Source organism: Xyrauchen texanus, chromosome 18 (assembly GCF_025860055.1).
Source record: "Xyrauchen texanus isolate HMW12.3.18 chromosome 18, RBS_HiC_50CHRs, whole genome shotgun sequence".
NCBI lineage: Eukaryota > Metazoa > Chordata > Actinopteri > Cypriniformes > Catostomidae > Xyrauchen > Xyrauchen texanus.
Genome location: NC_068293.1, coordinates 22,031,313 through 22,046,650, shown reverse-complemented (window position 1 = coordinate 22,046,650; position 15,338 = coordinate 22,031,313). Strand labels below are relative to the sequence as shown.

The window sequence follows — 15,338 nt, the reverse complement described above, 5'->3', positions numbered from 1 at the left end:
TGAAGCAGAAGTCTTTGTGTAAAGTCAAACATTTTATATAGCTGATGTTAAAGTTTCAGCTTCTCCTTGACACAAAAATGTAAATAAATCTCAGATGAAAGAAGCACTTAGCCATTCAGAGATATACACAAGATTTGCTGCTGAATATACTTCAAAACTAAAGCCAAACTCTCTGCTTATTGTTTTCCCATCGAAGAAACCATCAAGTACCTGCTTGAGCTTTGTACCAGATCCAGTCTAGATGGTCACGTCCATCTCACACTGAACTACTCAGTACGCAATCACTCACACACGCACACATACCAGGTGAGAAAGGTGCATTCCTGGTTCTGATGGATGGCAGTCTCCGCAGTTCATTTTACACTGACTGGAAGCAGAAAGGAGAGATGGGGACAGATTGTTGGCTATGGTTTCCACAGGGTTGGCGGAGGTATGGAGTGCCTGCATGTTCTACAGGTGTGCTGCCTGCAGTCCTCTTCACAGAACCTCTTTGACCACACTGCTCCCTGTTGGTGTTACATCCTGCCTTTGCAGGGGTTAGGACTCCTACCTGGTCATGTTTATCAACAGACAATGACAAAACAAAATGAAGACAAGGACAATTTAGTTAGGGTTTGGTGGATTTTGTCTAAATCAACTCTGCTAAATATCAAGAGAACATTTATTTATTTAATGTATCCAGCAGTAAAAGTGTGTTACATAAGATCTGCATGCTGATATGTCTAGAGGTCTTCAGAAACAAGTTTTTTTGAACATGTTAGTGACCTGCTATAGTGTATTTAGTGGACAGAGCATTTCCCTTTTTGCCATGTCAACAGGGACGGATTACTGACCGGGCCAATGGGGACAGTGTCCAGGGGCCCTTGACTGCCCAAGGGGTGCCCTGGGATTTAGCTTGGTTGTCCCCCACTTGGTTGCATGCACTATATCCCTCCAAATTTAAGGATTAAGACCACAAGCACTGCAGGTGTTAAACCAATATGAGGTCTGTAGCTGTGATTTTTCATGCCTTTAAGAGGATACTCTCAATTGGGAGATACCCACTTAAATTAGGAAGGGGAAATTACATTTTATAATAAGTGCAGTGTTTAATGCTGAATTAAAAATTAGGCCTGATTTTTAGCAACACTGGAGTGATCGGCATTGTTTGCTACCAGGGTGTTGTTGTGTAACTGTCGTTATCAGAGAAAACCTGTCAATGTCTAAACAATATCTTAAAAAAATAATTAATGACTGTACTATGATACTTTTATTTAAAGAAGAAAATGAAACCACGCAGGATAGAAAATAAACTTGATTAAAAATAAAAGTGATTCATATAGCCTACAAACTTTCCTAAGCCTATTTTTTCAGTTGTAACATTCTTCTCACATAAGCTGGTTTGTGATACTGCCTTTGGTAAGTTTAGCACTTGTTGCACTTGCTGTCTCCACTGTGTGGCTAAATACAGTCAGTTTGCTATTTCATCAACTGCTAGTTGACGCATATCACAAAATAGGCTCTTTAGGCGATAATCTTAGCATTTTTAATCAGATAAAAGTATTATTATTATGTGTCACTGATTGCATATGAAAACCTACTTTTCATTATAATGCAGTCATTCTTTTTGCTGTATTTAGGATTAGCGGTTCATGACAAGTTTGTTTGTAGATAATCAGAATAAGAATCTCATCCTAAATTGATGAACGCAGGTTTTTGAAGACATCGGTGAGCAGCATCTAAACAGCTATATACCATTTTCCTCTAATTTAGGCACAGAAAATATAACGTGATGCTTCAATCATATGTGATATGGTCAATTTTCAGAATTTAATCACAAACTTCAAGATAGACAGATAGATAGTTGTATTTGTATATGTAAAAAGTATCATGGCGTCACGGTGGCCGAGAGGTTAAGGCGTTGGACTCGAAATCCAATGGGGTTTCCCCGCACAGGTTCGAATCCTGTTCGTGACGAAGGTTTTTGTATTTTGACTGTTGCGAATTGCTGTTGTAAAAGCTCTATAAACCGAGAAACTCAACTCAACTGAAACTTACGCCAAGTAAATAAAAAATAAGAGTAAATTAAAATTGTGGGACTGTCATGTTTTGAAACATTGGATGAATTTTTAAAGCAAAACACTTGATGGAACTAAGCAAATGCAATGTAATGGCAATAGCATTACTGTAGTCAACTTTTTGGGCTTCAGCAGTGATGGTGTGAAGGGCTTCACAACTACTCATTACTGCTTTATCGGGGTTTTGTGCAACGTCCATCCCTGAGTACAGACAGCACTAAGAAACAGCGCATCTGATCATTGAGCTGGACAGGGAGATGATGCAACTGAAATTCCTCTGGAAATATTTTGGTACGTGTAAATGTAAACAAATCATATTACACAATGTCGACAATCGTAGAAGGAAATACTGTGTGTGGTTATTTCCGTGTGAACGCACATTCTTCATGGTGTCCAATGAGATTCAGCTCAATGTAACAAGAACCTGGTAAGAACCAACATTGAAAGCTTAAGTTCGAGTGTAATATAAACGTCAATGGATAGTGTGGCGTGAATTATTTGTGATGTCTGCCCATTCAAACGTGCCTACATTAAAGTTGGCCTTTATACCACATGCGTACATTACAATAATCAATCGTCCCTATTTCACCCCCCGTGAAACAGTCCGATGGTACATCCGGTTGGATATAAAGAACAGGACACACGTTTGCGAAGGGTTAAGGCTTTGTTAGTGAGAGAAGTAGATAGGGTTTTGAAACTGACATTTCCCGACACATGTTTTGGTCTTTTATTTTAGTAAGATTTAAGTTCTTCACATGTAGAAAACATGCTATATTGATATCAATTTAAAAGGCCATCAGCAAGTTTAGGACTGCTCATGACGCCAGGTTTCAATTGCACATTAAAGTTAGCCCGCTATAGATATCTAGGCTGTTAGACATACTTTTTTAAAATTGATTATTTCGTCGCTTTTTGTAGACTTTATATGCCGATACATTTGCTGCATTTAATTTCGAAATGCGAAATTAAGGGACGTGTTTAGTGTTCAGTCTCACTGGTAATGTGTGTGTGTGTGCTGAACTCATCGACCTCTACACGCAAATCGATATACAGTCGACATGTTTATTTTAAGACATACATTTTAAGTGATATTCTTTAACTTGACGTCGTGTGATACTATAGGCTAACAAACAGACAGTGACTCAGTATAAATGTATCTAGACGCTCAGTATTTTGAACGGCACTAGGCTCCTTCAAAATCTTCTGATTCGTTTCGGTTTAGGGCTAGATTAAGTATAAACTATCTGGAAAACGAATCAAGTGTTTTTATACGAATCGTTTTAAACGTGGATGAGGGAGTATTTCCCCCTTTAACTTTCATTATTTTGATCGATGGCTAAGAGTGAAAACACACCGCCTCGTATGTAACGCTAGAAAAGAAACCCATAAATCTTTCCAAAGGTGTTTTGCATGCAAAGATTATTTGCCAAATAATGTTTATTTGGAAAATAAAGTAACACATTTGGAGAACAGATTTGGTTAAGATCAAGAAATCCTCACAAACAGCTGTGGTTTCGCTAGCCGGTGTGCTAGCCTTCACCTCAGCTCCCAGAAATGTCGATTATCTCCAACGAAGCTGTGGTCTTGATAAAAGATGTAAAGCCCGGATCGAAAAACCTAAATATCGTCTTTATAGTTTTGGAAATCGGTAAGTTGATTCACTATTATGACATTAATGATCATTTATTAGCAGAAGCCGAGCTAGTTCCTCTTAGCTAACGTTCACAAATATCGTGTAACGTCTTTTTAAATGCTGTGTTCGTGTGGCTTTGAGTTTTAACGTGTTAGTCGTCATGTAAGGCAGTCGTATATGTTTGTGGTAGTTTTGGTGGTTGAGATTTGACTGAACTCCTTGTGCACGCGCAGGTCGGGTGACCAAGACAAAGGACGGGCACGAGGTGCGCTCGTGCAGAGTGGCGGATAAGAGCGGCAGCATCGCCATCTCTGTGTGGGATGAGCTGGGGAGCCTCATCCAGCCAGGGGACATCATACGCCTTACAAGAGGGTACGAGCTGCTTGCTGTTTCTGTGTAGTTCATTCAGAGCTTTCATACACTGTCTGACTACTGCTTCATACAACCATAGATAAGTGTATGAATGTGCAATGCATTGGTAAGTGCAAAAATGTTTTGGGCATCATGCACCATACTTTTACTGTACCATAGTATTACAATAACAAGTGCTTATGTGTTATGGAAATGTATAGAACACAAATATTTGGTGTTAGAAGTGCATTATATACTTGTGTAAGCTGTATTTAAAGTGACGTGTTTTAAGTGCTCAAATATGTTCCAGACAAGAGATTTAAATTTGAAAATGTTCTATGCTTCTGGTTAGTTATGCCTCCATCTGGAAGGGCTGCCTTACACTGTACACTGGACGAGGAGGAGACTTGCAGAAAATAGGAGAGTGAGTATTACACACTCCAATATCTTTCAAAACTAATGAGAGCTGATAGTTCAGTATTGGCCATTGGGGAAAAACTATAATTCAACTACTTGTTGCAAGCAGGTTTAGTAATTTAAGAATCATGTCATGTCTTCCAGAAATGGAACATTTGTTTTAATCCAATAGCTTGTAAAGGCATTCGGAGATATTTAAAGTGCCATGTCTTTCACAGGTTCTGTATGGTGTATTCTGAGGTTCCAAATTTCAGTGAGCCAAATCCAGAGCTTCTTGCGAAAGCTAACCAACAGAACAAGACTGTGAGTCCAGTGTTTGTCCTGCCTATGCCAAATTGCAAAATGTGATTCCTCTGTGGAGCACTACCTTTGAAAGATTTATTCCCAATTTCCTTAAATTATTGTTGAATAAGGACTATTCCACACTACCTCACTTAAAAGCTGTGTATGCAGAGCAAAGAAAGATTGTGGAATGAAGTAATGAATGCAAACGCAAATATTTTCTGGCTTCTGCTTCACAGTGCCATCTGTCGTGTGAATGGTTTAAAGCAGTGAACCATGGAAGTCCAAAACCAGCAAAGTTTCTGTTATGTAAAAGTCGACATAATTGTCTAATCTCATGTCCTCTCAATAGGGTAAAGAACAGCGGGGAAATTCTCCACCGAATCAAAATGCAGGTACACCTGCGCAAACAGGTAAGGAAATAACAGGCAAGAACTTAACACCGTCTGTCCTATGGAACAGGCAGATGATTATTTGGTAGGGGTAGCTTTAATGTTTTGGAATTGGGGCTGCTGACAATGGTTGCAGGTACGCTCTTAGGTAGGGGATGACCCAGAAACTGGAGTTACAGAGATCCCACTCCTGCCCTGCCACATTGTGCCCTTGAGCTCTTAACCCTAGGTTACTTGACGGAATGTTCCTACAGTTGATAAGTGTCCACGTAATGACTTGGTAACTGGAAGGAACTGCTTGTTTCTAGTTACACAATACTTTTGATGGATCTGTGACATTTTGTTTTAATCTGTCTGTTTTTGTTTTAAATATTTTTGGCCAACAGGAAATGGTACTGTGCCAGTGCTTCCCAGTAACAATGCTGCACTTGTGCCTCGGGATACCAACTTTGGATCTCCAGGAAGACCCAACGGGCGTGTTCCAGGCAATGGGCCACCCTCAGTAACTGTAGGGGGACCTCCTGCTCTACCCAAACCCACAGTCCCCATTAGCAATGGCAGGGACCTGAGAAGGGCTTTAAAGAGATGAGACGTTTACTGCAAAAGCACTTTTCCTGTTCCTACTCCCTTAAATCTTCCCACAAACCATCCTAAAATACACATAACAAAACTGCCAATCAAGAGATACAAGGTTTGATGTTACAGATTTTGCCACCTGTGTTTTTGCCTTCTCAATTTCCAAGAACTGCATTGTATAATTATGATTTGGCGATCACAAAAGTTTAGAATTCAACTTGTTTAATTCAATACACATTCCGTAAAGGTTGGCATCCTCTCCACCCATTAAGTGCCAGTTCAATAACCCACCACGTATGTCCTTTCTCTAAACGTGTTGTTAAACTATACACCCTACTTGAACACTTGATGCACTTTCTTCTCTTAATTTATAGTGAACTCTTAACTATAATGTAATTCAGGAATGGTTTACTGCTGTTGCAAACAGGGGAATTTAACTTTTTAAAGTGAATGACTACTTTGTGTTCTTTCCCCTCCCTTTTGCCAAAAATAACCAGAAGTGACCATGTAAAGGGAAAGGTGATAGTTTAATTGGACACTTAAGATTATTTAATTAGGAATAAATCAAAAAGGAACAAAGTTGATAATAAATCCCTGTGGTTGTGTTATTGTTGACTTTACACTTAATCTGAAGAGTTTTGCCTATTCAGTGATTGAATGAGATATATACTTTTATATTGTGCAATGTGACTACACTAAAATGCTCTGCCTATTGTTGTACTGTAACACCTTTGTTAATGTTATGCTATATAATGTATAAATGTACAGATACTTTAGGGACAGGGTTTTTTTTAGCTTTTAGCCTAACACTTCCATTTTATTTGTATTAGCCTAGTAGTTCTAAACATGTGGCACCTTCAGTCAAGCGGTATCACTTAACAATAAGGTTCTATTTGTTAACATTAGTTAATGCATTAGGTATCATGAAAGAACAATTAGCAATGTTTTTATTACATCTTTGTTAGTTTTAGTTAAAACAAAAATGTAAATTTTTAATTCATAGTGCATTAACGTTAATGATAACTTGATTTTGAAAGTGTTTTAGTACGTTGAAATTAACCTTAACCAAGATTAAAAAAATGTCATTTGAGGGGATTTGAGTTCCCAGCAGTGGTCTACACTGCATGGCTAAAAAAGAAAAGTCATCACTGTTTGGATTTAAGGCAGTGTTATGATCTGGGCTCAGCAATTTTATGCGTCAATGAAATTAAATCAGCTGAATATACTGAATGACCAGGTTTTCTCATCAATATAATTGTGAAAGAGTGGTTCAGGGAGCATGAGTACTCATTTTCACATGTGAATTGGACACTACAGAGTCCTGATCTTACCCCATTGAAAGCCTTTGAGATGTGCTAGAGGAGACTTAACACAGAGGTTCGACTCTCCTGTCATCAATACAAGATTTTGGCCAAAAATGTATGAAAATCGGTATGGAAATAAATGTTGTGACGTTGTATAAGGTTTTCAAAACAATGCCACGATGAATGTACGCGTAATCCAAGCTAAAGGCGGTAGTGACGATGGGAGAGACGAACCACTCTGTAAAGCCTTCTCCAGCACATCCCAAAGACTTTCAATGGTGTTTTGGTCAGGACTCTGTGGTGGCCAATTCATGTGTTAAAATGATTCCTCGTGCTCCCTAAACCACTTTTTTCAATTTGAGCCAAATGAATCTTGGCATTGTCGTCCTGGAATATTCCTGTGCCATCAGGGAAGAAAAAATCCATTGATGGTATAACTTGGTCCTTCAGAAGATTCAGATAGTCAGCTGACTTCCTTTTATTGCCGCATAGCGTTGCAAGCCTAGACCTGACCAATTGAATTAACCCCACATCATAACGCTGCCTTAAATCCAAATGGCTATTTTTTGTTTGTTGTTTAAACGTGTGTATCAGGTAGTGTCTCTTTCTGCAGTGTTTAAGACTACAGAACTTGGTACTTTTACCATTTCCAGCTATATCTCAGGTGCCAATGCAGGACCCAAATGAGTGGACTTCTTTGAATATATAATGTGCAATATGACATTATTAGACAATACCTTAATATATTAATGTCATGTTTCTGCCAGTTCTTGTGTTTAATGTTAGCTCACAAGCATATGGAAGCACTAAAATACAATTAGCCAGGGTTGGACCATACCAAGTAATAATTGGTTTATTTGAGGGGGAAATGCAAAGTTATGGGTAAGTATGTCTCATGTTACCTTTTCATTCCAAATCTAAATAGGAATGTGTCCACACATTCAATTCGTTCTGCTCCATACTATTAAAAATGATACAAGAATGTGCTTATAATGCACAATGATTTTCAAAATGTATTTGCCAAGTGGTTCTCTTGAAAAATATTTTACCCAAAAGAACCTAGAAGTCGATGTGTTTAGCACTGAATTGATTATAAACCGTGTAATAGCTTTGTTGTAATATGAGTGTCTATAAATTGTAAATTTGTAAACTTAACACCTTTGTCACAGCGGCCATATTTAGTGCTGCTTTTTTTTTTTTTTTTTAAGGAATTTTAAATGGCTTAGTGGTCTATTGTAGCCAAGACTTTATATTTGTCTGTAATTAACTTTTGACAGAACACTGATGCAACATATCATGACGAAGCTTTGGTGCTTAATATTTCTGGTGAACAGATGGAATATTTTTTTAAGTACTACGTTGTCTGATTTAACACTTTTTAAATGCCAACAGAAATGGACCAATGACAAGCTTACTCATTAGTTCTTCAAGATTGGCACTGTTTCATAAAACCTCCTTAACTTGAACACCAGACTTACAAATAAGAATTTCAATTATATTCAATTAATTTATTGTCAAGTCAATTGTATTTGTATAGCGCCTTTCACAACACACATCGTTTCAAAGCAGCTTTACAGAATATCAGCATTAACAGACGATAAAACTGTAATGTGTATAAAGTCGATTAATCATCATTGTGTAATTTAGATAAAATACGATTTTTAATAGTGTTTAAAAATAATTAAATGATAATTGTATTAATAACCCCAGTGAGCAAGATGTAGGCGACTATTGTAGTAATCAAAAGCTTGAAAATCATTTTTCATTCAATCTACTAAACAGAAAGAAAACATAAATATAGCATTCCAGTAGTGATATGCTTTTCCTTTAGCCCAGTAAAAAATGTAATTGCACAGTTTCTAATGCTAGGAAAACCTATTCAATTACTGTACCTTTTGGTGCCTCTGCTTGCTAACCCAGCAGTGCATTTTTGTGAGGCAGAGGTAAAACTTAATGTTAACTATTCTGAGGAAGGTCCCTTTCCTTCCTTTCTCAAGTAGACTAAATGGCTCGCTGAATGATCATCTGCTGGCAAGTGATGAACAAAATGCATTGCCCTAATTAGTCGTTGTATAATTATATAAACCTATGCGCAAAAAATCACGTCATAATATCGATGACAACCAATGAAGACAGGTCTACATCTTGTTATTGGATTTGAACTTGATATGAAATATGTCAGGTTTATCTCAGCATAAGAATTCAGCAATTTGTAAATTTAATAGTAAACCTTGTTAAAATACAGTAATCACACATCTTCAAACACGATACCAAACCACTGATTTTTAAAAAACTGTATAACAATAACATTGTCCTCACTTGACCACATAATTGAGACACACTTTCTAAATTATTGCAATGAAAACAACTTTCTTGACATTATTTATCCTACCACATGGAACTGTTCCTGAAGCAGCAATTTAATTTGCAACAATTATTACTTCATACTGAATATGTAGGATCTACAGTATGTTCATCCTATTGTTTGGAAAACTTATACTAACTTATTAAAATCTGTATTCAAACAAATAGGTTATGAGAGTTGGTTAATTGTTGTCGATGACCTCTAATTAACTCTGTTCAATTGTGATATCAAAGTGTCTCAAGTTGATTCATGATTGATTGAAGATTAATTTGTGCTATGATCACACGTGCACATGGCGCAGCTCCTTCCAAGTACTATCCAATGCCTTTCGACAGTGCTCCCTCTGCCAGACTCTAGCACTCATGTGGGGTGGGGGGTAGCCTTTAATGGAAACGCCATGGAGCCCAGACAACTCTGCCACCCATGCTGTGATTAGTGAGGCTGGAGCATGGCAGAAGTTTTGCCCTCCAATGGTGAAGCTTTGCCAGGTTTCCTCACCATAAGTTAAAAATGGAGAATCACCCTGATGCTCTCAACATTGCAAGCGATCTTCAGGCCAAGACCTGAACTCCAAGGATACCATGAGTACTGTTTTCACAAATTGCTAAAGCCACACCCCGGCCCAGAGCCAGATCCTGAGAATCAATGGTCACATTGCAATTCATTACGTAGGGACTGGCACGACACTTGCAGAGGACAAACCTGCTATGTATTTTGTCTCGCTTGGTTCAAACATTTTCATGTTTTTTTTATTGTGATGCTAATCCATATGAAGCAATTGGACCAGTGTGCTGGGTTATTTTAGCTTATAAAAACACTACCTTGATGTTTAATTTTTTATTTGTATTGTCTGATTGCAGCTTACAAAATTAACCTGTAATGCCGTATCTCCTGGAGGGCTGTGGACCTACTCCGGCTGTATAGTTGACATCCAAGCCTGAACCAGCCAACCTCTTTCCTCCTCTGAGCCAGTCCTCGATGCTGTGGAGAATCTGCACAACCAAACAAAAAGGCACTAGTACCTGCCACTCATTCTGTCAGAGCCGTGGCTAATGCTAAACAAGAAAAACATCACCTTTAAAGTACATAAAGATGAGAGCAAAATCACTTAACACATTTATATTTAAAAAGCAAAAACCTAAACTCAAGTACACTAGAAATATGCAGAATGTTGGCCTTAAAAAATAACTAACCGTTTATAACAGCAACTTGGCAAAATCTCCAACACTGGCACTGTTTTTGATTTGGTATTGAGTTGATAAGATTACTGTAGTGCATTATTGTTCTACACTCACATAAAGGATTTATTAGGAACACCTGTTCAATTTCTCATTAATGCAATTATCTAATCAACCAATCACATGGCAGTTGCTTCAATGCATTTAGGGGTGTGGTCCTGGTCAAGACAAACTCCTGAACTCCAAACTGAATGTCAGAATGGGAAAGAAAGGTGATTTATGCAATTTTGAGCGTGGCATAGTTGTTGGTGCCAGAAAGGCCGGTCTGAGTATTTCACAATCTGCTCAGTTACTGGGATTTTCACGCACAACCATTTCTAGGGTTTACGAAGAATGGTGTGAAAAGGGAAAAACATCCAGTATGCGGCAGTCCTGTGGGCAAAAATGCCTTGTTGATGCTAGAGGTCAGAGGAGAATGGGCCGACTGATTGAAGCTGATAGAAGAGCAACTTTGCCTGAAATAACCACTCGTTACAACCGAGGTATGCAGCAAAGCATGTGTGAAGCCACAACACGCACAACCTTGAGGCAGATGGGCTACAACAGCAGAAGACCCCACCGGGTACCACTCATCTCCACTACAAATAGGAAAAAGAGGCTACAATTTGCAAGAGCTCACCAAAATTGGACAGTTGAAGACTGGAAAAATGTTGCCTGGTCTGATGAGTCTCGATTTCTGTTGAGACATTCAGATGGTAGAGTCAGAATTTGGCGTAAACAGAATGAGAACATGGATCCATCATGCCTTGTTACCACTGTGCAGGCTAGTGGTGGTGGTGTAATGGTGTGGGGATGTTTTCTTGGCACACTTTAGGCCCCTTAGTGCCAATTGGGCATTGTTTAAATGCCACGGCCTACCTGAGCATTGTTTCTGACCATGTCCATCCCTTTATGGCCACCATGTACCCATCCTCTGATGGCTACTTCCAGCAGGATAATGCACCATGTCACAAAGCTCGAATCATTTCAAATTGGTTTCTTGAACATGACAATGAGTTCACTGTACTAAAATGGCCCCCACAGTCACCAGATCTCAACCCAATAGAGCATCTTTGGGATGTGGGGGAACGGGAGCTTCATGCCCTGGATGTGCATCCCACAAATCTCCATCAACTGCAAGATGCTATCCTATCAATATGGGCCAACATTTCTAAAGAATGCTTTCAGCACCTTGTTGAATCAATGCCACGTAGAATTAAGGCAGTTCTGAAGGCGAAAGGGGGTCAAACACAGTATTAGTATGCTGTTCCTAATAATCCTTTAGGTGAGTGTATGTTGTTTAAGAAGACAATATTGCATCTGTTTTAGTGCTTTTCAAATTGCAGATTCTGAGAAGACATTAAAATCCTTTGTGTGTTCATGGTCACACTTTTCCACAATCCTCAAGGCCCACCTCCTCCCCCAGCAGATATAGAGGCACCAGATTCACTGCGTCCATACATGAGTGAATGCCTTCATGTGCACTCTTGTCAATCAGAGAGCATGCATGATCACATTGACAATAACAATAAAAAATGCCCTCTTTTGAACTGTTTTTCACAAAGCAACTATACCCAGCAACAGAATATTTTTTAAACAGGACTGCAAGGATAAGCAGAGAACTCACTTATTAGGTCAATGCTTGCAACAATAGTGATGGCAGAGCGGTTGCAGTCAAAATCATTGAAGATGTTCAGCACAGTGACACCCTCATGATTTCTTCCTTATGATGGAAAAATTAAGAGAGTTGTAACAACTTAACAGTGCACTCAGTAATTTATTTAAAAAAAAATAGTTTTACTACACTAGAAAGGCATAGAAATTTTGAAACGTGTATAAAATCATGACCACTCACATGAGATGAAGATACATATCAGTAACCTTACAAATGCTGTTTTATTCTAAATAAAGAGGGTCCCCTCATGGGGGCCATGTTAGGATCACATGACCAGCTGAATACTACTCGCTTAAAGGAATAGCTAAACCAAAAATGAAAATTCTTTCATTACTCCTACTCTTACCCTCATGCCATCCCAGATGTGTGACTTTCTTTCCCCTGATGAAAACAATTGAAGATTTTTTGAATATTATTTCAGCTCTGTTGGTCCATTCAATGCAAGGTCTGTTAAATAATGGTCTGTTTCTCATCGACACCTATCATATCACTTTTGAATATATGGATTTAACCCCAGAATTCAGATTACTTTTGTGCTGCCTTAATATGCTTTTTGGAGCCACAAAGATTTGGTCACCATTTTCTTACACTGAATGGACCAATATCTCAGAGCTGAGGTATTTTTCTAAAAACCATCGATTGTGTTCAGCGGAAGAAAGTAAGTCATACACATCTGGGATGGCATCAGGGTGAGTAAATTATGTGAGAATTTTCATTTTTGGGTGAACTAACCCTTTAATATCAGTAACCGCCATGTTATGAGACACAGGGCCGGACTGGGACACAATTTCAGGCCGGGAAATCCTACACACATCCAGGCCATCCTATGCACCCAAATAAAATTTAGAAACACGGACAACCTTGTCCCCCCCCAAATTACATTTATTTCACAGTATGACCATAACATAAAAACATAAACAACCAACCTAGAAGTAAAGGAGTCCTAATATCAAATGGGTCTGCACATAACGTCCTGTGCACTGCAATTACAACTGCAATAAATAATGTTATGAGATTGATGTTTTAAATAAATGTTTGAATATAAAAAAAATGCAATACTTAAACATTAAACTAAACCGCCAATAGGTGGAGGCAAGTGACCGTCTTAATTAGTGAGTCATTCATACAAAAGATTCGTTCAAAACGCTGAATCATTCAGTAACAAAACACCGCGCTGCTGTAGCTTTCCTTTGGAACTATTTTAGTCGGTGAAATAGAACAAAAACAGTTAATATGGTTTGTGTCTAAAATGTAAGTAACTTAATAATAAATATTAACTACGCTACTTGTTTATTGAACAATAAATTCAATGTAACATTTTCAATCGTGATAATATTCAGCAAAACAGCTCCCTTAGTTGTGTTATGTTAAACTGAATCATATGTATAAATAAAAAAAACAACCATTAGAATTTTTACCTCAGTACATTTCTTCTGTGAGTTTTCTGTGTGCACTCATTTGTTTTGATTTCTCCACGAATGTAACGTTAGACGGGCGCTACCACTTACATTTGCTAGCAGTTCAATACCAAGTTAACGAAGGAAAAAAGTACAGTATTTACAGATGAAACTGACCTGCACTTGAAGCCCTGAACAGGTCAGTAATTTTGCAACATTTTGCTGCTTTTTCTTGGAGTGCTTTCTTTTTTTTTGTCCTTTCCCTCTCTGCTCCACCTGGCCATTTACTCTCCATCATCGGGTGCTGCTCGCATTTTCTGTTTAACCGTTTGTCTGAGGCGTAAAGTCGAATCGTAGCCTTGCCAGTCAAGACTAACAGATTCATGATTTTTCTTTTTTATTGTTATTAATATTAATAATAATTTTATTGAATGACGAATTCAAAAATGATCACTGGTAAAGGTAGTAATATAAAATAATAATAATTAAAAAAATTTCAAAATGCTGGCTGGCAGCAGGCCAACTTAGTCGCCAGGCCAGCGGGAATTGTCCCGGTGCTCCCGATGGCCAGTCCGGGCCTGATGAGACACTTTCACTCAAGGTTTAAATGAATCATGGCTGATTTTGAATAGTGAAGTTCTGCTATTGAGTTTCAATTATGCTGCATTCATACCCCTAGGTGTCAGTTAAAGTCAAAGACTACTGCTGTGCAATGAAAGATATAAAAAACAAACAAAAAAACAAGTGCCTTCTTATGCAAGAAATCAATATTTTGAAAGAATATGTGGTTTTAATATGATTGCATACAAATTTGATAGCTTCAAATCATGCATGCATGAAGATTTGTGAATGAGAGGTCTACCGTGTGTGTCAGTGATGGCTGATCTGGCAACTGTCTCCACCAGGTCTCTTTTTCACGTCTCTTGAGTTATTCAGAAGACACACAACCAGTCGCCGTCTGAGAGCAACCGAGGTAAAAACAGTTTCAGGTTGGATATTCACCTGTAGTTCCCTTACGACTTCAGTCCACCTGACATTGAGTTTACTACATTTACTAATGTTTGTGCCTGACAAATCAATAATTCTAGACAGATGGACCTCTTTAAAATGTGTGTAGCGATGCGCAATCACATATAATTGATAAATATCATCTTTAATTTTGTATCTCATTCTACTAAGAATGGTAACTATAAGGTTTAACTTCATAAGAAAAGACAGCCCAGTTGACCACATGACTCTGAAAAGTCACTTCTGATTGGCACATGACAGCTTTGGGGGATGCGGCCAATCTCAGTTCAAATAGTTCCAAACAGGAAGAACTCGCTTTCTTGTCTCTTCATCTCGGCTCTTCACTCTTCTGACTCCATGCCATGTGAGATCCACGAAAACCACGAAGGAGTGAGAAGGCCTCACTTCACAATCAACCTAATTCATACAGACAATAAACTTAAACCATACAGAGATCAAAACATCGACGGATCAAACTTTCAACCAAGAACCGAGCAACAAAAAGGATGCGAGGACAAGCAAGTAACACCTCCAACACCACCCAAAGTGCTGGTGAATTGATTGAATATTTTGGGTAATCCGAAGAAGGATGAAATGGTTCTTAAGGTATTGTCAACAGACTCCGTAGAGTTCATCTTCACTGTACTGATCAGTTATTTCACAT

At 38.4% G+C, this 15,338-nt stretch overlaps 1 protein-coding gene, 1 non-coding gene and 1 pseudogene across 2 annotated transcripts; 2 read left to right on the top strand and 1 right to left on the bottom strand.

The window, feature by feature from the left end:
- The first annotated feature begins 1,874 nt into the window (after positions 1-1,874).
- On the top strand, positions 1,875-1,956 carry trnas-cga (transfer RNA serine (anticodon CGA)). The gene has a single exon. It is a non-coding gene; the product is annotated as a tRNA-Ser (tRNA).
- Positions 1,957-2,723: 767 nt separating this feature from the next.
- Positions 2,724-8,188, top strand: LOC127659027 (SOSS complex subunit B2-like). Its single transcript, XM_052148645.1, has 6 exons — positions 2,724-3,705; positions 3,924-4,062; positions 4,394-4,465; positions 4,677-4,761; positions 5,093-5,153; positions 5,519-8,188. Exons 1-6 carry the CDS (start codon positions 3,612-3,614, stop codon positions 5,719-5,721), a joined length of 654 nt encoding a protein of 217 aa, XP_052004605.1. The 5' UTR covers positions 2,724-3,611; the 3' UTR covers positions 5,722-8,188.
- A 1,469-nt stretch (positions 8,189-9,657) lies between these two features.
- Positions 9,658-14,873, bottom strand: LOC127658508 (uncharacterized; annotated as a pseudogene).
- Between the last annotated feature and the right edge of the window lie 465 nt (positions 14,874-15,338).

Excerpts from the sequence above, each read along its gene's own strand:
- LOC127659027 (XM_052148645.1), top strand. The coding sequence starts at position 3,612 with ATGTCGATTATCTCCAACGAAGCTGTGGTCTTGATAAAAGATGTAAAG. Across the intron at positions 3,706-3,923 it reads CTTTATAGTTTTGGAAATCG|GTCGGGTGACCAAGACAAAG; the intron begins GTAAGTTGATTC and ends GTGCACGCGCAG. Across the intron at positions 4,063-4,393 it reads ATCATACGCCTTACAAGAGG|TTATGCCTCCATCTGGAAGG; the intron begins GTACGAGCTGCT and ends GCTTCTGGTTAG.